Source organism: Grammomys surdaster, unplaced genomic scaffold (genome assembly GCF_004785775.1).
Source record: "Grammomys surdaster isolate TR1022 unplaced genomic scaffold, NIH_TR_1.0 133, whole genome shotgun sequence".
Classification (NCBI taxonomy): Eukaryota; Metazoa; Chordata; class Mammalia; order Rodentia; family Muridae; genus Grammomys; species Grammomys surdaster.
The window spans coordinates 1,467,196-1,488,637 of NW_021604591.1; the positions used below are offsets into that span (position 1 = coordinate 1,467,196).

The following is a 21,442-nucleotide window of genomic DNA, read 5'->3' on the forward strand; positions in this document are numbered from 1 at the left end:
GCATTCTAGGTGGTCCTGAGCATTCCTGCCTATTGCCCTTCCCTGTGTGCCTGCTGTTCCTCTGTGGTGTTTGTGGCTCCCCTGGGCTTCTCATCCTCCTGACCTGTTGTTAGATGCTTTCTGCAGCCGTATTTGCCTTTGTGTGAGAGGATGTGACTTAAGCACTTGGCACGGCTGTGACATTACTCTTACCAGCACAGATGATAACTGTCTGCTTTTTGAGAAGTCCTTTTGCAGCTTTATTTCCTGTACTGAGAATTGAACCCAGGACTCTGTGAATGCCAGGCAAGCATTCTATTACAGAGCTACTGCAGGCTTCTCTGCAATCTCCACAGTCAGCAGAGTGACTGTGGAGGGGGTCAAGAAGACTCTTTGGTTTGTCATGATTAGGTAGCCAGTGTTGGTTCAAACTCCAGAAGTCTGACCCTGAGTAGTATATTTTAGGCAGATTTAAGCACAGCACAATTTGGTGAAAACTTTCCTGGTGATAATTAACTCAATCCAATGTGCACAATAAAGCAAGTCAAATAAAGATTTGATATGACTACATGGAGACTCTTTGTAAAATCCATAAGGATAGGTTTTATAGACGGGGAAAACCAGCGTATCTCTGTCCATACAGCTATCTCAGAGGTTACCAGGGTAGCATGCTCCCAGCCTTCTGGGCATATAACAGGTATTGCATTCCTTCCCTTGTAGGAACAAACCTGTTTGCCAACATTCTAGGTTCTCCTAATGCTTGTCTGTGAGCACAAAGATCTCTGTCCTCCCTACAAGACCTTTTAGAGGTCCTAATGTGGGGACAGAACGGCTACTGCTAAGGCTTGATAACGGTGATGATGGGGACGATTCGGACCGGGCCTCATGTCGCCCAAGCTGGTCTCAAAGTCACTATGTAGCTGAGGATAAACTTGAATTTCAAAACCACCTGCTTCCTCACCCAGAGTGTTGGGATTACAGGCATGCGTTGATGCTACAGACTTATACAGGGCATTGAAACAAGGACTACTTGCATGCTGGACTAGTGCTCTTCCAACCAAGGTACATCCCCAGCCCCTGCCTGATTATTCTATCCTGTCAGGGGCACATTTGGCTGAAACCCCCCCCCCCACACTGCTATAACCAGAAGTTCATTCCTTATGTTTTTGGGCTCTCTAGGGTATGAGAGTCAGAAGTCTCTCCGTGTATGGATCTTGCTGTGGTTTCACATGGTGCTTACTGATAACCCTCTGGGAGCCCAGGGCTACCATCCATTCTGGCATCCCAGTCATTATAGGGGTGGGAAAAGCTGCTCTGCATTTGGGGCTTAGCGCACGCCTGTGTAGGTGTGCACGTCAGCACAGGTGGGAGATCATCTACTTAACTGATGAAGTAACACACAGCAAAGATACCTTAAAAGTCTGTTAGAGCTGGGCTCGTGACTCATGCCTGAAATCCCAGCACTCCATGGGGTTTTGCTAGGAAGTTACTTAGAGGCTAGCCTGTTTTTACACTGAGTCAGTGAGCTCCAGGCCAGTAAGGATTGCAAGGTGAGACACCTGCACTCCCCCTACCCCAGGGGATGTCTAAAGTTATGAGTGATTGTGTACCTTTCATCTCAGCAGCTGGGAGGCTGAAGCAGAAGTTCAAGGTCACCCTTGGCTCCAGAGTTTGAGGCCTGACTGAGCTACTTGGGGAGAAGAAAAGAAGGGGAGGGGAAGAAAGAGGAGGAGGGTCTATCTCTCAAAGGCCCCCTCAGGTCCTGCCCCTCAGGACCCCTCCTATCGTACCTTGAGAAATGAAGCCTATTGTGTATTGCAAGGTCTTTCTCTGCTTTGGATTTCCTGCAGCCCTTGTCTCAGGTCAGGCTTCTGAGGTTGGCCTTTCACACTCTGCCCTGTCTTCATCCCAGGACCAACTGTGTTGTATAATCTTACCTATTGTCTGCGTCCCTACCCTCACCAAAGAATCCCACCATCGCACCTTACTTTGGAAGGGATTGTGTTTGGTTTCAGACCCCCGGACAAGGGACTGAGGTGCATATTTTACTTATCAAAACAGACCAGGCTTCCAGGTTCTCCCAGCATCCCTCAATCCCTATAAGGCATACTCTGCCCCCAACTTTGAACTCTCCAGCCCAGGGGCTGGACTGCACTTCCCCCAGAGGCTCCTCCCTATGTAATTCAGACATTTTGGTTACCCTCTCTCTTCCCCTCCCCCTCCCTTTCTTCTCTCTTCTCCCTTCTCTCTCTGCGTCCTATACGCCCCCCCACCCCCTCGTGGTTCCCCTAGCCTCAATCCCTGGGGCCAGTGAACAGCTTCAATAAATCTGCCTTTAATATATGCTAATCTGGCTTGAATTGGCTCATTTCATCGGCGGAGAAATAACGTATCAGATTCTGCTCTTCCAGCTGAGCCCCCATCCCCTTTACCACAAGGGGGTGATGTGGAGTCCTTTGCTGCTTTCTGGCCCTCTTCCTGGTCCCTTTGGGTAACTGCTTCTACCAGGGCACACCCATTTCCTTGTCCAGAGCACAGCTGCAGAGACTCTCAGGTCTGAATAATATTTTTAGAATGTTTTTTTTTCCTTTTTAAATATTTATTTATTTATTTAATGTATGTGAGTACACTGTCGCTTTCTTCAGACACACAAGGAGAGGGCATCAGACCCCATTACAGATGGTTGTGAGCCACCATATGGTTGCTGGGAATTGAACTCAGTACCTCTGGAAGAGCAGCCAGTGCTCTTAATCGCTGAACCTTCTCTCCAGCCTGGAAGTTTTTTTTTTTTTTTCTAATTGTGAAATAATTTTAAATCATCAGGCAGAGCTGGGCAGTGGTGGCGCACGCCTTTAATCCCAGCACTTGGGAGGCAGAGGCAGGCGGATTTCTGAGTTCGAGGCCAGCCTGGTCTACAGAGTGAGTTCCAGGACAGCCAGGACTACACAGAGAAACCCTGTCTCGAAAAAAACAAAAAAACAAAAAAACAAAAAAAAAAATCAAAGGTCAATATGAACTGTTACGTCTAAAATATCTTTCATCAGAGCAGAACATCAGGCAGCACTTCCTGCACCTGTGTATGAACTCATTGTAGGTTTTTTTTTTTCCTTTGTAAGCTGACAGAAAAAGATATGTTGTTATGAGTTCGAGGACATCCAGGGCTACATAGAGAAACCCTGTTTCAAAAAAAATAAAAAAAATTAAAAAAAGAAAGAAAGAAAATCCTAAATCCTGTTGAGTATGATTGTATACACTTGTGCCCCAGCACTCAGAAGGCAGAGGCAGGAAGATTGAGTTCCAGGCTAGCCTGGGCAACAGAGTAAAATTGTTTGTTTGCTTGTTTGTTTGTTTTTCTTTCTTTTTTTTTCTTTTTTTTTGTTTTTTTTTTGTTTTTTTTTTTTGTTGTTGTTTTGTTTTTGGTTTTTTTTCGAGACAGGATTTCTCTGTGTAGCCCTGGCTGTCCTGGAACACACTCTGTAGACCAGGCTAGCCTCGAACTCTCAAACTCAGAGATCTGCCTGCCTCTGCCTCCCAAGTGCTGGGATTAAAGGTGTGCGCCACCACCGCTGGCTGTTTTTCTTTTTCAATCAACCAATCAACAAACAGACAAAGCAATCGCCCTGTGTGAAATGGAGCAGCCAGGAGCACAGGAGCACTTTGATGCCCTAGCTTGTCCTTATTTATTCTTCCAAGCATTTACTGATTTTTTTTTTTTTTTTTTTTTTATTTTTTTTTTTTTTTTTGGTTTTTCGAGACAGGGTTTCTCTGTATAGTCCTGGCTGTCCTGGAACTCACCCTGTAGACCAGGCTAGCCTCGAACTCAGAAATCCGCCTGCTTCTGCCTCCCAAGTGCTAGGATTAAAGGCGTGCGCCACCACCGCCCGGCATTTACTGATATTTTTAAAGACACATAGACTTTTTTTTTTTAATAGTTCAGTACTATTGAGATTTGCTTCTGGCTCCACTGCCCCTGCCCCAGGCACCTAGAGCTCTTCCTGGTTGGCCCCTTTGCTTTTCTGGCATCCCTCAGACCTTCGCTCCCGAGGTCATCCTTATTTTCCACTATTGCAAAATAATCCAGGCTCATCCTGTTTTCACTCTCTTAGAATGGGTGATTTCTCTATGCCTGCCCTGGGTCTGCTGCATGGTCTCAACTTCTAATCTACAGGAAGAGACACGATGCCTCTCTGTATTTGGAGGGCCACCTCTTGCCAGGCCACAGACAGCAATTGGCAGACTCTTTTCTCCTAGGGCCAAGGGTCTCACCAGGTGAGCACAGCCAGGTTTCATTGCTCTCTTAGGGCTGCAGTCCAGGGCCAGCAGGAAGTCTCAACTTGCCAACTGCTTAGATCAGGGCAGGAGGAAGGAGGCCAGGGAGTAGGGGTAGTACATCTGGGTTCTCCTTGCCGTTTCCTGGAATCTTCCTGTTACTGGGGAGGCGGGGGAGAAAGAGGGCAAGAGGTGGGGGAAGTGCCCCTAGAGAGCCAGCCAACATGAGACAGACTTTTAATAGAGCATGGCAAACTCACGGTAGTTGAAGGTTAATAAAGAAGCTTTCATTTAAGCCAGGCAGTGGTGGCGTACGCCTTTAATCCCAGCACTCGGGAGGCAGAGGCAGGCGGATTTCTGAGTTCGAGGCCAGCCTGGTCTACAGAGTGAGTTCCAGGACAGCCAGGGCTACACAGAGAAACCCAGAGAAACCCTGTCTCAAAAAACCAAAAACAAAAAACCAAAAAAACAAACAAACAAAAAAAAAAAAACAACGCCCCCCCCCCCCCAGAATCCACTGTTAAAACGGGAACTTCAAAGAGAGAGAGACAGAGAGAGACAGAGAGAATGCTGGTCAGTGTGGGAGACCCCTGATTCAGTTGGGGGAGTGCAATGGAGACTTCTGAGTTTCTGAGTCTGTAACTGTGGGCAAGTCTGCTAACCTTTTCAGTTCTCAGCTCCTCTCCAGCACCGTGTCCACCTGCATGCTGCCATCCTCCCCACCGTGACAATAAAGGATAACCCTCTGCAACTGTAGTCAGCCCCAATTAAATGCTTTCTTTTATTAGAGTTGCCTTGGTCATGGGTGTTTCTTCAGCAATAGGACACTGAGTAAAATGCCTGAGATACTGGACCTTATTCAAACAATGAAAACAAAACAACTAAAACCTACAGAAGTCTGTGCATTTAGATGGCCAACAAGCCAGTGTGAGGGCAGAGTGCCACAGGCAATAAAATTACCAAACTCTTATTTCGTTAGAGTTTGCAGCTTTCCAGTTGGTGATGTCAGAGAAATGGCCTAGGCTGTCTGCTTGGGTTTCCTCATCAGTGAACGGAGGGTAGCAGAAGCACCTACTTCACTCACGTGGTTACCTTGGGGGTGGGCAAAGGAGATAACACAGACCATAAACAGTAGAATCCAAACCCCACAGGTTTAACCTTTACTCTCTAGGGCCCTCAAATTATATGCAGATATAGTGTAAAGATTAGAAAGACAAATTGTTAGTAGTGTTGATTTCTAGGTGGTGCTTTTCTTTTTCTTTTTCCTTTTTTTGTTTTTTTTAAAGGTTTTTATTTATTTATTATATGTAAGTACACTGTGGCTGTCTTCAGCAGACACCCCATAAGAAGGCATCAGATCTCATTATGGATGGTTGTGAATCACCATGTGATTGCTGGGATTTGAACTCATGACCTCCAAAAGGGCAGTCAGTGCTCTTAACCACTGAGCCATCTAACCAGCCCTTCTTTTATTTTTCTATATTTTCCAAATAACAATTTTTTTTTGAAGACAAGTTCTCATGTAGTTTAGGTTGGACTTAAACTCAGTATGTAGCCAAGGATGACCTCTTCAGATCCTCCAGCTTCTATCTCCCAATCATCAGGAATAAAGGAGTACACTCCCACACCTAGCTTATGTGGTGTTGGAGATGGAATCCAGGGCTGTAGGCATGACACGAAGTATTCCACCTGAGCTGCAGCAGTGGGGATGACCCTGAGTTTGAATCCCCACACCCCACATAAAGCCGGGTGTGGTACAAAGCACATATTTGTACTTTCAGTGTTCTCACTGCAAGATGAAAGGTGGAGAAGGAATTCTGGGAAGCTCGAGGGCCAGCACACTTGGTGTAGCTAGTCTAAGAGATCTTCTCTAAAATGTGATGAGATCACACACCCTATGGTGGGAGGCTGACCAGATGGGCTGTGGTGGAGTGCTCTCAGGAGTCTCCGTTGCCCGGTGTGCTGATTCCCACCTTTTGAGTTCCCAGTGGAGGATGTGACCTAGCAAGTGGAGACTTGAGAGCTACATAAGAAAGAAAAGTTGTCCCTGTGAACCTCCCAATAAAGGAAGGCCAACAGTAGTAGAACTAATAAGACTGCGGATGGAGAGTGGCTGTGAGCCAGATAAAGTCTGTATCTGTCTTAGCAGTTATAAGGAGCCTGTGTGAAACTCTGGGGTTTCTCTCCAGAATACAACTGGAGGTGCTGACACAACTTGCAAGAAACAAAAATAAGCATGTCTAGGTTGAAGATAGGCATGGTGGTGCTGATCTGGAATCCCAGAACTCTGAAGGAAAAGGCAGGAGGATCCAGGAGTTCAAGGCCAGTCTATGGTGATTTCAAGGCCAGCCTGTGATACACAGACCCTATCTCAAAAATAAGTTAATAAAAGGCCCAGAATACCTTTAATATCAGCACTTGGGAGGCAGAGGCAGGGTAATTCCTGTGAGTTTCAGGCCAGCCAGTGTTACATGGTAAGACGCTGTCTCAAATAGAAATTTAAAAGCAAGTATGATCAGATAGGAAAGCTCAGCAGGTAAAGCAGGCGTTTGCCATGGCGCCTAATGACCTGAGGTGATCCTACTGAGACCCACGGACTGTTCTTTGACACTGCTCCTCCCCCAGAGAGAGAGAGAGAGAGAGAGAGAGAGAGAGAGAGAGAGAGAGAGAACAGACAGATAGACAATAAAGTAAGAGATATCCCAGGATCTAGGAAGGGAGGGCTTTTGAAATCTCTTCTCCCCTCCCAATGCTTTTTAAATTTTATTATTATTTTTGGTGGGAGTGTGCCACAGTGTCCATGTGGAGGTTTGAGAACAGCTTGATGGAGTTAGCTCTCTCCTATCATGTGGATCCTGAGGATCAAACTCAAGTCATCAGATTTGGTGGCAATGAAGCTGCCTTGTCACCTACTGTTTTGCTTTTGTCCTGAGTATATATGCATACATTATTGAAAAATATTCTAAGCCAGGCAGTGGTGGTGCATGGCTTTAATCCTAGCCCTTGGGAGGCAGAGGCAGGCAGATCTCTTTGAATTCAAGTTCAAGGCCAGCCTGGTCTACAAAGAGAGTTCCGCAACATCCAGTCTTGGAAAAAAAAAAAAAGAAAAAAATCTAATTTAAAGGTAGGCTTTGAAAGTTAACAGAAAAAAGTAAAGGCTGACCTCGTAGCTCAGGCTGGCCCTGAATTTTCCTTCAGAGTCTGAGATTACAGGCTGTGGTACCATGGTTTCTTTGTTATGCATTTTAGGTAAATTTACCTAACCTATAATCCTGCCTTCTGGGAAACCAAATTCACATACAGGGTGGTTTTGAGGAACAAGTGACATCATGCATAGACAGCTCATGAGTCAGTCGTTGGTTGACTCCTGCTGAAATTCAGCATCCGTAATTATTAACCATTATCTTTATAATGAACCAAGTGTGCTGGCAGTTCTCAGAACACAATGCGCAGTAAGCAAGTTTGAATGGATTTAGAGGTTGAAGATTAGCTCTGTGGTAGAATGCTTGTCTACTACAAACAAGGCCCTGATTGCCTTGTTTGTATATAAGCCTAACGTTTTGTTTTTGTCTTCTTTTGCTGTTGGCTGGCCTGGAACTCACCACGTAGACCAAGCTGGTCTCAAACTCACAAAGATCTCCCCACTCTGCTTCCCAAGTTCAGGTGCTGGCATTAAAGGTGTGCACTACCACACCCCGCCACACAAACGTTTTAAAGCCAATGGGCATAAGTTAGAGGACACACAAGGCTAACTTGTGAGCCCTTGATGTAAACAAAACAAAACAGCATGGTGGCTCAAAAATTAAAAAACAAAAAACTCCTGTCCTGTCAGAGCCTGCCTTTAATTCTAGCAATTAGTAGAGGCAGTAATCTTTAGAAATTCGAGCCCTAACCTACATAGCGAATTCCAGGAGAGTCAGAACTAAGCAAGAGATCCCGGTTCAAAAAAAGGGGGGAAAGTCAAAACAGAAAAAGAATAGTTGTTTGAAAGTCCCACTTCTGTGACTTCTCAGCACCTAGGCGACTACTCCAGGTCATCACAAATATGGAGCCGAGAGTTGAAAATGGGAGCACATGTGCGATTTAGGGGGTCTCTGGAGTAGGCATCTATCTATCATTAAACCCACACTGAATGGAATAGACCTTCGAAGTGGCGAGGGCTTTTGGGAATAGAGGAGCTTGCAGTAAAACCTGACACTGCCCAGGCAGAGCGCGGCAGATAGTAATGCAAAAGTCGGGCTCTCTAGCTGAGAGACGAGGACTAAAATGGGGCGGGGCCATGGTGGTAACCACGCCTACCTCTCTGCAGAGGCTGCCTTCACCCTTAGCCCCCTCCATTTCTTCCTTTGCAGCTCCGCACTGTGCACAAGCGAATACAGTCGTGATTAAGGCGTGGCCAGATCTCAATCCACTCCCCCAACACATGCAGCGGCCGCGCCCCTTCTGCATCGGTCACCTTTTAGTACAGCAGTGGGAGCTTGAGGTTCCCCCAGAGGGGCTGGGCCAGTGAGGAAGCCCCGCCCACATCTATGCAGAGGCCGCGCCCCTCTCTCGGTTTCTTTAGCCCTAAGGCCGCTAAACGCCGGTAGAACTGGGGGCGGGGCCTGGCCTGGGCCTGGGCGGGGCGTGACGTCGCGGGGCGGCCGGCCGCCCGGGAGGCGGGGCGGCTGGGAGGCGGCGGCCCACTCGGCCCAGGCCAGCCCGCAGCTGCGGCGGTCGGTGAGCTGCAGGCAACGCGGGGAGCCGGCTCCTGACAGCATCCCGCAGCTGCCACGTCTGTCACTCGGTCCCAGGGTCCGCCATGGCCCTGGTGCGGGACGCTGAACCGGCGGCCGGATCCTCCCGCTGGCTGCCCACGCACGTCCAGGTGACCGTGCTGCGGGCCAGCGGCTTGAGGGGCAAGAGCTCCGGCGCCGGCAGCACCAGCGACGCGTACACGGTGATTCAGGTGGGCCGAGAGAAGTACAGCACCTCGGTGGTGGAGAAGACACAAGGCTGCCCGGAATGGTGCGAAGAGTGTTCGTTCGAGCTGCCGCCCGGCGCCCTGGACGGCCTGCTGCGAGCACAGGAGGCAGATGCTGGCCCTGCGCCCTGGGCCTCCGGCCCCAACGCCGCCTGTGAGCTCGTGCTTACCACCATGCACCGCTCGCTTATCGGTGTGGACAAGTTTCTGGGCCGGGCAACCATAGCTCTGGACGAGGTCTTCCGCGCAGGCCGCGCCCAGCACACGCAGTGAGTCTGGGGCGCTGGGAGCGGGGACAGAACGGTTGAAGGCCTAACTGGGCGGGGCTGGTTGGGAAGTCGGGACCCCGTCCTCCCATTCAAGGACACAAACAGACATACTAGTTGTTACTTCTCATTCAGCCCTCCAACCCCCACTCCCCACCCCCCGACTGTCTCCCAAGCAGCCTGGTGGGCCTGGAAGGCCTGATGGAGTTGGTGTAGTGACCAAGCGTTAGTAGTACATGGCCAAGGAAAGTTCAGAATGGGATTCTGAGGCTGTGGGAATTCAAGAAGGGAAATTTCAAGACTTGAGGGCCTGCCTTCCTTTCCTCAAAGAGGTGCCTAGCCTGTAGGGGAGTGGAGAGGAAGTCTCACCTTGTAGAAGCAGCAAGGTGAGGTGTTATCTTCCAAGGCAAGATTGAAGGGAGACACTCTACCATTCCCAGGGGTTACACAGGACACCTGCCTTTTGAACGTTCAGGGATACCCACCACCATGTAGACATACTCCCTGACTCTGTGTCTAGGGTACCAGGATGGAGAGCACTGGGCCATCTCAGAGTAAAGAAAGGGAACAGTTGGATCAGCTTGGCATGATCAGACAGTGGCGTGGTTATAATGGCCTCTAGTTCTCCAGATTGTTTTCTCTAGAAAGGATAGGAGAGGTTCTTGTTGTTTTGTTTCTATGTACCTCTGGCTGCTCTGGAATGCACTATGTAGACCAGGCTGCCTTTGAACTCAGAGATTCTACTGTCTCTGACTCTCCAATGCTGGATTCAAAGGCCAGAGACACCAAAACCTGGCTGTAAGGGTAGGAGGTTAAACATTTATTTTGTCAAGTTTGTCCTTTGTAGGGTTAAGATCAAGACCAAAGATTTGCCTTTGCAGTGGTGGCACACACCTTTAATGCCATTTGAGAGGCAGAGATGTGTGTCTCTGAATTCCGGGCCAGCCAGGGCTACACAGAGAAACCCTGCCTTGAAAACCAAACCAAGCCAGGCAGTGGTGACACATGCTTTTAATCCCAGCACTTGGGAGGCAGAGGCAGGTGGATTTCTGAGTTCGAGGCCAGCCTGGTCTACCGAGTGAGTTCCAGGACAGCCAGGGCTATATAGAGAAACCCTGTCTCGAAAAATAAACAAACAAACAAAAAAAAAAAAGGAAAGAAAAGAAAGAAAACCAAACCAAATAAACAAATAAAAGACCTAAGACTTGGAGCACCTTTTCTTGTTTGGGCCATCTAGAAGTCAGTCCCCAGGGCTGACCACCTGCTGTGGCTTGCTTGGGCCAGTTAATTTCTAAGCCTTCTGGGTGGGGTCCCAGAGAATGGGTGCAGAGTGGTGTCCCTGTATAGGAGAACTGCTAGAAAAGATTTGTTGGCTTTGAGTAAATCAAGGAAGGCTTGCTGGAGAGGGTGAGCCTTCAGCCTGGTGCAGGCTAAGAGGAAAGCAGGTTTTGAATAGAAAAGGATCTGACCTTGAGCAATTTTTTTTCCCCAAAATATGACTAGGGAAGGGCTTTCCTGGCTGGCCTGATGTGGCTGGGGTGGGATAGACCTGGGTACATTCCAGGCAGGGCTGTGACCTGACTTCATCCTCCCTCCCCTCCCCTGGCTTCTCTCCTTCCCTCATGACTTGCTGTTTAGTTGCTGGGTGTGGAGTCATGAGGTTTAACTTGGTCCTTGTTTTCTTCTTTTCCCTCCCTCTTGTGTCCTCACCCGCCTTCCTGGTCCAGGCCCGTCAGGGGGCTGGGTGTGAGATGGAATGCTCTCTCCTGATCTCTTAGCTCCTTCCTTTACCCATTCTCCCATAACCCCGTCACCCTTCAGCCACTCTAGCCAGGCTGGTACATCGTATGCAGGATATGCATTAGGGGGCTAAAAGGGTCAGTGTGTGGGGAAAAACTAGCTTTCAGGGAGAGGCTTCTTTGGTTTTTGTTGTTGCTGTTGTTGTTCGTGCCCTTGCTTTCCTCTTGGCCTTGAATCTTTCTTAGTGGAGCTGGCCCAGCCTGCAAGTCCAGGTGGGCCTGTTTTCAGCCAAGAACAGTGCTCCCGGGAGAATCTGACGTGTTATCCCTTGATCTGAATGGGAGCCTTAATTTGCTTTGAAAAGTCATCTTTTCCATAAGCTTCGTTTCACACCCACCTGGCTGCCTTTCTGCTGATGCCCTGACCAGGATTATTTATAGATTGGGGAGGGCAGGAAGTGGGGCACTTAGGGTGGGCAGAGGAAAAGTCCACACAGTTGGCCCTCTCTGTTCCTCTAGTCACTGGACCTCACAGCATGCTCACTGACAGAGAACCAAGGCTGCCATTTCCGTTCCACAGCCCTCAGGCTCTAATGGCCGCTCCTAGAGGTGTTTCCTGGACCACGCTGGTCTGAGTCACTGAGGTAGAGAAGATGGGGGATATTATCCTCAGTTTTGGAATCTGGTGGAAACGTACTGTATTCACATTCACTCTAGGAGGCAGGAGAAGAGGGAGAGGTGGGCCTCTGTCATCCAGAGAATCCAGAGCAGGCTGAGGAATTGCATGGTTCAGATCCCTTTCTCTATTGTGTGCTACTTCATGCCAAGACAGGTAAACTCTTGAATGTCTCACTTTACTAGTCTTTAAAATGGGGGTAACATACACCTTCCCAGGGTTGATGCTCAGGGAGATGAAGTGAGAATACAGAGGAAGATCTAGTGCAGCTCCCAGGCTCTGTATGGGGGGGGGGGTTAGTGAAGAGCCATGATGACGGAAGGACATGTTGATAACAGCATCTGGCAGCCCACATCTGGAAGAAGTCCTCTGCCTCAGAAGAACTGTTCAAGAACTTAAAGTCTGGGGAAACCTCATGTCTATGGTTGGTGACAGGAGGAGTCTTAGAATCTCCAGCTGCCTTCTGCAACCCTTGGGAGGCTCAAGAACTTGAGCAGCACCTGGGAGGCATCCCTCATCCTAAAGCTAGGCTCAGGTCACCTGATGGCTCTGCAGCTCTCCTGGCAGCCTTGCTTGGCATTGCCCATGCCCTGGAGGAAGGCATGCTGGCTCAATGCTGGTTCCTTAACCATTTCATCCCATCTCTGCAAGGGCCACAATGATAGAGATTGGCTGTATGATTGGTAAGTTGCCATCTGGGGAGCCGTGGTGTAATACAGATGGCTGCTTTCACAAGGGTAGGTTTGGAGTTGCTGTGGGACCTTGCTTCTGTGCTGAGACTCTGGCTACCCCAGGGACCCCTGAAACTCACTTCTCTGTGAGGTACTCTTCAATGTGAGAGGTTTTATTGGAGGCTTTCGAAATATCCAAAGAGGAAATCCATGCTCTGTGCTCCCCACCCAACCCATACTAGGGATGGAGCTCTGTGGCCAGCGTGTGCTAGGCAAACACACATTATTGCTGAGCTACATTTCCAGCCATCAGAGAGGAAGCACTCAACACGAAAAGCATGGTGCACATGACCCTTGGTTAGAGCTACTTCCCCTCTGGAGCACCAGCTGCCTGCATGACACCAGTGTTGGTGTTGTGGCGGGGACAGTTCCAAGGTGCCACTCCCTTCTAGCTCATCGCCACCGCTGCCCTCTTCCCGACCTGGAGCTCCCAGGACATAGATGGAGTGATGGCAGTTTGCATTCTTTGTTACCTGTGGGGGTCAGATGGGGACACTTGGACTTTTCTGGGCTTACTGCCCTGGATGTGGCTTGTACCACAGGGGAATGACCCTGAATAATTTGGAAGATGGAAGAAAAATCAAGAATTTTGGAGTAAGAGGCTAGGGAGTCTGTCCCAAAGTTTTTTGGGTGGAGAGACCCACCTTTGGCCCCTGAGAGCTGGTTGGTCTGTTTGTACTGGGGAAGGGGGGGGGGACATAGCACCATGTTGTGTGGAGCCCCACATTTTCCTTCTCCCCGACCTGGTCGCAGCCTTGAAGCCTGTGGTACAGAAATAGATTGGGCTAGTCCTCTGGAAAAGCCATGGCTGTGGGTTTGTCAGCTGGGACCAGTTGTCCTCTATCATCATAGTCTAAAGCTGTGACCATGGTCAGGTTGCTAACTGTGCCTCTCCAGTGGCCTGGTCAGATCCTGTCCAGCCTGGGCCCTTGGATTATCTCTTCTTTTTTTAATTTTTGGAGAGGACAGGCCCCGGGAAGCCCATGGGTGTGGAGGTCTGAGGGCAGAGGCTCTTCCTAGCTGGTCATGACCTTTTACCTTCTGATCCTCCTGCCTCTCCACCCTAAGGGCTGGGGTGACTGGCACGAGCCATGGCACTTAGTGTTGTGAGGGTCTCTTGGCTTCTTCTCATCCCACAAACCTACGACCTTCTTTCCACATTGGCTTCTAGGTGTAACCTTGTTTTAAAAAAGCAGCAGAGGCCCACTCAGGCCTCTGATTTAGGCACCTGCTGAACCTCAGGTCTGGAGAGTGGAGCTTGTGGGTGCTGAGGAGGAGTGGGCCACACTCAGAAGGTGTCATTAGGATGAACAGGCCTCATCTCTTGATTGAAGCCCTGTGGCCTACCCCTGTTTGGGGTTTCTTGAGCATCAGCACAGGGGTGGAGGTGGGGAGGAGGAAGTGTGACTCCTTCTCCCTGGCACAGTGGCTTCCCTTTTCCTTTGAATCTGCCCCTGCCCCTGGCCCTGAGCCCTGGATCAGAACCAGGCAGTTACCAGAGGTCTATGACCAACCCCACTGCCCCCTCCCCATTCCACCAGGCAGATGAGACAAGATACCCACCAGCAGAACCACAGTCCTGGTTGACCTTGAGACCTGGATTTCCTTTAATTTTTTTTTCTTCATTGCATATTTGAGGCCAACCTGGAACTTGCTATACTGTCCAGGCTGCAGCTGGCTGCCCCTTGTTATTGCAGTCACCCTGGCGCTGTGCCATTTTCCTTGCTGCTAAACTGCTGGTCTGGCCCTCTCCAGATGTTTCCCTTGCCCTTCCCACCCTGTTTGGGACAGATGACTAGCACAATGACAGGAGCTGCTATGCTCTGTGGTAATCACCCCCACACTTTTTCTCCCTATAAAGTGTGTCATGGCTAGATTCTGGAATCGCAGTACTGAAACCCTGATCACATTGTTCATTTTTGAGTTGGCTTCCCTATGGATGAGAGGGGTCTTAATATGTGGTGATGAGGCTCTCCATGGGGTTAGGCCCAGTGTCTTTTCAGCCAGCAGTGAGCATAGTTATCAGAGATGCTGTGGGAGAGACTCTAGCAGGTCATCTAGCCTGCAGCCTAACCTTTGGTTCACCCCCTATCCAGTGTGTCTTTACTCTGGAAATTCCAGCCTCAAAGTTTGAGGAGGGCTGCAATGTATGGAGACTGGCTGGGGATGGGGAGAAGAGAGCCCAGAAGCTACTCAGTAGACACGGAGGGTGTGTTTCTCTGTGGCTTCTGTTAAGCCCTGGTAGCCTGAAGAATTATGAGTGAGCAAGAGCTGGTATTTGGGGTCCTGTTTGCATTGTGAAGTTTCTTTAAGTTGGGAACATAGCTTATGGGTAGCAAAAGGGGGATCTGTAGGCTCTCTACAGGCCTGGAAGGGTAGTTTCTTCTAGAGGCATCCCTGGAGCACATGGCAAAGCCCAAGATCGGTCTGAATGGAGATATTCCAGAGGTAGGGATGTGGACATCTCTTTACAATGGGAGGAATCACCTGTGGTTTTGACCTCAGAAGGAAACCTGGCTACATTCAGAGCAGATGGGCCACTGGGTTTGCTATAGTCAAGGCCATTGTCCTTGAGGTGGTGTCATACCCTAGAGACCTGTTGGGTAGCCATCAGAGCGCCTATCTGCCTCTGAGCCCCAAGATCAGCAGGTTCTTTCTGCCTTGTCCTTTCTAGGACTTCCCTCACCCCAGAGCAAGCCTATGGGCTGTTATTGCTGTTACCTTGCTTCATGGCTGAGTAGTTCTTGGCACAGAGAGGTGAATTGACTTTGACCCAACACATGACAGAATTAGGACTTGAACCAGACCACACCACTACAGGAACCTTGGTCTGTCCCCCTCCCCTACTTGGTGCTCTGTGGGTGGTGTCTTGCTGAGGCTTCCTCTTCGTCTTCAATATAGATCTCCAGATCTTGGGGCTGGCCTTGGGGAGCTGCTCTCCCTGAGTTTGTGAATTAAGCAGTTTATGGGTGTCTATGGTTCTAGCTGGTCTTGTTCTTCCTAGGGGATAAGTGTTGTTTGGCCCCTGGCATATCGCAACGGTAGGGTGAGGCCTGGGACACTCCTCAGACTTGGATGGGCCCATCCAAATCTCCCAGCTTCTCTGTGTTCCTCATGCTTGTTGGACTTGACAGAAGGCTGCTAGTCTTTCTGTACTTCCTCTGCAGGAAATAAGTTTGGAATCTTACTCCAGAGCTGGAAAGACTGGCTGCCTCTGAGGAGGGGAGCAGGGTGACCCAAGGTGGGTATGGGGGCAGAGATGCAGCCACTTGCTCTTTGTTACCCTTTTTTTTTCAATATCTGAGAAGCCTTTGCTGAGGTCCCACTGTAACTATTGTGCCTTAGGCAAGTGCTGGGGAGGATATGTGAGGGAAAATGGGTCACCCCTTCATGAGAGGGACAGCAGTGTGTTTGAGAGGAGACTTAGCAGGAAACTGTTATCCCACCGAGTCAGCAGATAGACACTCCCAGAGGGAGTCAGGAGATTGTGTTCAGGGATGGAGGAACCAGGCTGTGCCTCCTGGGGGGATGCAGAAAAGACCTGATGAGGCCTAGTGATTAGGAAAGGGACCCCTTCAGAAGTATAGGGAGAGGCAGTGAGGGGAATTGAGCTGAGTTTGGCTGCATCTCTGCCCCCATACCCACCTTGGGTCACCCTGCTCCCCTTCTCAGAGGCAGCCAGTCTTTCCAGCTCTGGAGTAAGATTCCAAACTTATTTCCTGCATTGCAAGCAAGTGAACTGCATATTTCCTTCTCCCTCCCTATTTGTTTGCCCAAGTGCAACATTCTCACACGCAGCTCTGTACCTATGACCCGCCTGCTTCACTTTCCCACACAGGAAAATTATTAATGGTCTCTATCTATCCTGGGGTTCAAATAGAAGCTCTGGGGAAGGATAGTCACTGCTTGGCTCTAGCCTGCTCTGACCCACGGTTCCTGAGGAAAGAAGGTTGGGAGAGCCTTGGAGGCCTATGGGTTAACTAGAGGGCCTTCTTCCCTAGTCACTGAAATTCCCCATGAAATGTCATCTTGCCAGCTCCTTCCTCCTTCCTGGATAGAGTCATTGCTGCTTGGTCCTGACCACCTCATTCCTTGAGGCAAATAATAGCCTGTAAAAGGCCTTCCATAGACAATAAACCCAAAGCTTTTATGCGTGGCTGGCCTACTTCTCAGCATGCTTTTCCAGAATTATCTCATTTTGAACCCCTCTGAGGACAGCAGTGTGACCCTTATTTCCACGGACGTGGAAGACAGGGTCTCAGGAAATAGACTGACCTGTCTAAGGTCTCAGGGCTTGTTAGTGGTGGATAGCTTCCCAACCTTGAGCCCAGTGCACTTTCCCCTGCCTGTGCCTGTGCTCCTGGTTCTGTACTCTGAATATCTGTCCTTACTGCTTGGTAGGTAGACTTGTCTCCTGGCATTTTTATAGTGTGGGGCTCCCAGCCCCTTCTGAGGCCAGCTGACAGGTAGACCTTTGGAGCATAAGGCAGTGGAACAAGTATTAGAGATGTTTATGTGAAGGAAGTGGGGGTGGGGCTGAGTCTGGCTGGGCTGTGAAGTGACAGCCACTGAGGTAACTAGTGAATGCCAGTCTGGGTCTTCTCCAAGGGTTGCGTCTGCCAGGCCCAGCAGATGCCAGAGGAGGCGATAAGATATGTCTTTTGGCCTGATAAAAGGCCCTATCATGTCTTGGGATTGTGTCTGGCTTGTAGTTTAAGTATAGAGACAAAATCAAAGAGTAGGTTGTGGGTGTCAGCAGACACAGGGGTTGTTGTCCCAAGCACCCTCCTCCTGGCCACTGGTATGTGAGACAGACTGCTTCCATGGGAATTTTGAGAGTAGAGGAGGCAGAAGGTGGAGGGAAAAGGCAGAGGAGATGGGTATGTGTGTGTGTGTCTCCTGGTTATCCCCAGACTCCCAACTGTGGGTTTTAGCTGGTAGTTTCCCGTTTTAAAATCTATCTTATCACTCTGTTTTACAGAGGCAAATAGTTTTTAAAAATCTACCCAAGAAGCATTGGAGGTATAATACGCTCAGTAGAGGAGCCCTTGTCTACCATGTGTGAAGTCTTGGACTCAGTTTCCCCTACTGGATAAAACCAAACCAAATCAAACCCCGAAATGTGCTTATGGGGCTGATGATGCAGCTCAGTTAGCAGAGTGCTTTCCCAGCATGCCATGGGTCCTGGGTCCAGTCTCCAGCATCTCATGCACTGGGTGTGGAGGCACATGCCTGTATTCCCAGTGCGAGAGAGAGAGGCAAGAAGAGCTGGGGTCCAAAGTCATTCAGTTACAAAGTTCAAAGCCACTTGGGCTATATGAGACCCTGACTCAGGAGAAGAGTCAGACCTCTGTCTTTTAGCCACCGAGACTCTCTCACAAGGCCCTTAGGTCCCCCTGCCCCAGTTTATTTCTCTGAGTAAGTCAATTGAGTGCTGCTAGTACCATGTCTTTATCTAGTGGATGGTAGATGGGGAGATGGATTTGTTTTATTTGCTTTTTTTGTTTTGTTTTGTTTTTTTCTGAGACAGGGTTTCCCGGTATTACCCTGGCTTTTCTGGACATCTTGAGCCCAGACGATTCTCCTGCCTCAACCTCTAGAACTGCAGGAGTGTCACACTCAGCTGGATGTTGTGTCCTTTGGGTCCTGTTTTCACTCTTTTGTCCATCACACTGACAAGATACCTGAGGAAAGGAAGAATTGATTTTGGTTTAAACTTTCAGAGATTTCAGCCCAAGGTTGTTGGGTTATTTGGTTCTGAGGTAAGACAGAATATTCTGGTATCTGGAGCCTGTGGTAGAAGCGGCTGCTTTACTTTATGATTGCCTGGGAGAGAATTGAGACCCTACCTGTGACTTGCTTCTTTCTAACTTGGCCTTACCCCCTGCCATTTGTGCCATTGAGTTGTGACTGTATCAGTGGCTCGACCCATGGATGAAGACAGAGCTCAGATCTGGTCACCGACAGTGAGGAACAAGCCTGCAGCACAGTAGCTTTTTGGGGAACACTTCCTATCTACATACAGGTGACACCTTGGGCTGTGGAGTATAAAAGGTGAAGGAGTATTGGTTTCTGCTGTCAATCACTGAGAGAGTCAGGACAGAGTGACCCCATCACAGTGCTGTCATCAGGGCACCAGAAAGATTCTCCAAGGAAGCCCCTGCCCTCCTGCCTTCCCTGCTGCCCCTGGGTCAGGGTTTCCTGTTTGAGACAAGGTCTCTGTGGAGCTCATGCTGCCCTTGAATTTACCACCAAGAATGACTTTGAAATCTTAGTCCTCTAGCCTCTATTCCTTAAGTGCTAGGATAACGGGCATGTGCTACAGTGCTCAGCTTCCTAGGGGTTTTTTTATGGTTTTTATTTTATTTATCATTTTGTGGTTATGTCCCCTATGAACAGGTACATGTGTGCTTCAGTGGTTGTGTAAAAGTCAGAAAACAGCTTCCTGCAGTCAGTTCTGTTCTGGGGGTTCCAGGGATTGAACTTAGGTCACCAGACCAGTGTTACAAGTGGTTTTACCTGTTGTGTCATCTCACTGGTCCCAGGGCTTTTTGTTGTTTTGTTTTTCAAGATAGGATTTCTCTGTACAGCCTTGGCTGTCCTGAACTTTGCTCTGTAGACCTTGAATTCACAGAGAGTAATCTCCCTCTTTCTCCTAAGCACTGGGATTAAAAGTGTGGCCCAGCATGGATTTTCTTTTCTTTCCTTTTAAATTTATTTATCTGGGTATATATAGGTGTATAAATATCATGGCACATATCAAGGTCAGAGGACAATTTTCTGGATTAGGTTCTTTTGTTCCACCATGTAGGTCCCTTGGATCAAACTCAGGTCATCAGGCTTGGTGGCAAATACTTTGGCTTTCTGAGCCATCTCTCTGGCCCAGGATTATGTTTTTAAACTTCTGTTTTAGACTGTTAATTGCTGCTACTTTAAAAAAAGTATCTGTTTATTCATTTATGGTCAGAAATGCTGTTAAAGTGTAAAGAGTTTGGGAACCAGCCTTGCCGGGGCCTGCCCTGGCTGTGCTGGCTCCATGCCGGCTCCATGCCAGCCTCCTTGCCAGCCTCCTTGTCTCCTCTCACTGTGTTGCCCTTCCATCAGATCCTCTCTCAATACGTCAGTCTCCTTAAGTTCTGCCCTTGAGCCATATCCTATAACGCATTTCAGGGTTCACAGTAAAGCCATGGTCTCTAGACAGGCATGGTAGCTCACACCTATAATCCCAGCACTTTAAGAGGCTTGGGGAGGAAGATTGCTGAGAGGGCCAGGCCAGCCTGTGCTACAGGGCAAGACTCTGTTCCAAAACCCAAATCATCGGGTAGAGCCATGGCTCAGTGATTAAGAGTGCATGGTACTCTTCTGGAGGACCTACCTTTAGTCCCAAGCACCCATGTCCAGTGGCTCACAGCCATCTGTAATTCCAGCACCAGAGGATCTCATACCCTCTCCTGGCCTCCAAGGGCACTTGCATTCATGTATGCAAACTCATACACAGATGCTTGCACCTACATATAAATAATAAAATAAATCTTTAAGAAAGAAAGTCCTAGTTCCTTTGTATGGTCAAGACTGTCTCCTGTCTGCCCCAGTCTGTTCCAGTCTGTTCCAGTCTGCTCCAGTCTGCTCCAGTCTGTTCTAGTCTGTCCCCAGTCTACTATTTGCAGCCCAGCCCAGTGCTTTTGTTTTTCTTCTGGAATGTCTTCTACCCTTCTCTTTCCCTTCATGCCCATTGTAAGTAGACAGTCCTATGGTCCCTCTGAAGTCCCCTAGTTGTTCCTTTGTCAGTGTGCATGTCATCTGTGCCTTCCTGTGATGACTGCCATCTTGCTTTATTTATGTGCCTCTAACTTCCCCACCTGGGTGTGAGTTCCACCGGATACTCTGTTCTTGTCACTGGAATATTTGAGTAGAGGCCTGGATCAGGCAACGTCTGGCTGGGTATGGTGGTGGTGTTGGCAGGACCCTTGTGCCCCTGGGAGGGATGGTGCTGGCATGTGCTGTGAACAGACGTCTGTTCATGTCTTCCCTAAGAACAGTCAGTTGGGAAGGCCCAATGGTGGAGAACCCACTGCTGAGTCTGGGCTTCCCCAAGTTCATGCAGGAAGCCCACACCCACGAAGGGAGGACTCATGCCAAGATGTCTAGTATCTGGGGATGGAGGAACATAATGGACGGTAACCTGGGGAAATCTGCTTTCAGGGCCACAGATAGGCAGGCGTTCCAGTTCTTCTGCCAGATGATATATGGAACAGAGAGAACTGGAGAAGTTGGGAGAGGAGACAGCCAGCCAACAGCCATGAAGAGACTTTTGGCTTAGGGGCATTGTCAACAGAGCTGATGTTTGAGTGTGAGGATGGCACCATGACTATGTTCATACAGCACCTGAATCTGAAGACAGCTCTAGAACATTCTGGAATATTTAGGTGATCCTGACTCATTCACTCTCTTTTTTGTTCCCCTAGGAACCTATGGTGGGGTTACCTTAGACCTTTGAAGAGGTTAGGGGCTAGCCTCTTGTTTTATGAATGACCCCAACTCTTGAGCCTTGTGCTCACCTATGAACACCTCAGTCCTACCCGCTCATCAGCCCAGCAGATGTGCAGCTTGGTGAGCCAGTGGGGCATTAGGCTTACTTGGGAGCATGGTATGAGGACAGTGAGGGATAATATACAGGAGTGTGGATGGCCCCAGAATAACTGCATCCACCCAAACAGCATGGGTAGTGACCTCTCCAAAGGTGTACAGATGGAGTCTCCTGTTCAGTCAACCTACTTCTTAGATATTCTAGAACCTTCTAAGGCCAAAGCTACTGGACA

General features: G+C 49.0%; 1 protein-coding gene across 2 annotated transcripts in view; it reads left to right on the forward strand.

Annotated features, from left to right (window-relative positions):
- Positions 1-9,049: 9,049 nt before the first annotated feature.
- Rab11fip5 (RAB11 family interacting protein 5) overlaps positions 9,050-21,442 on the forward strand; it is a 37,239-nt gene continuing 24,846 nt past the window's right edge. For both annotated transcript variants that reach the window (XM_028762375.1, XM_028762377.1), the window contains exon 1: positions 9,050-9,480. In XM_028762375.1, the coding sequence (XP_028618208.1) occupies positions 9,050-9,480 (431 nt within the window). The remainder of the gene's footprint in view (positions 9,481-21,442) is intronic.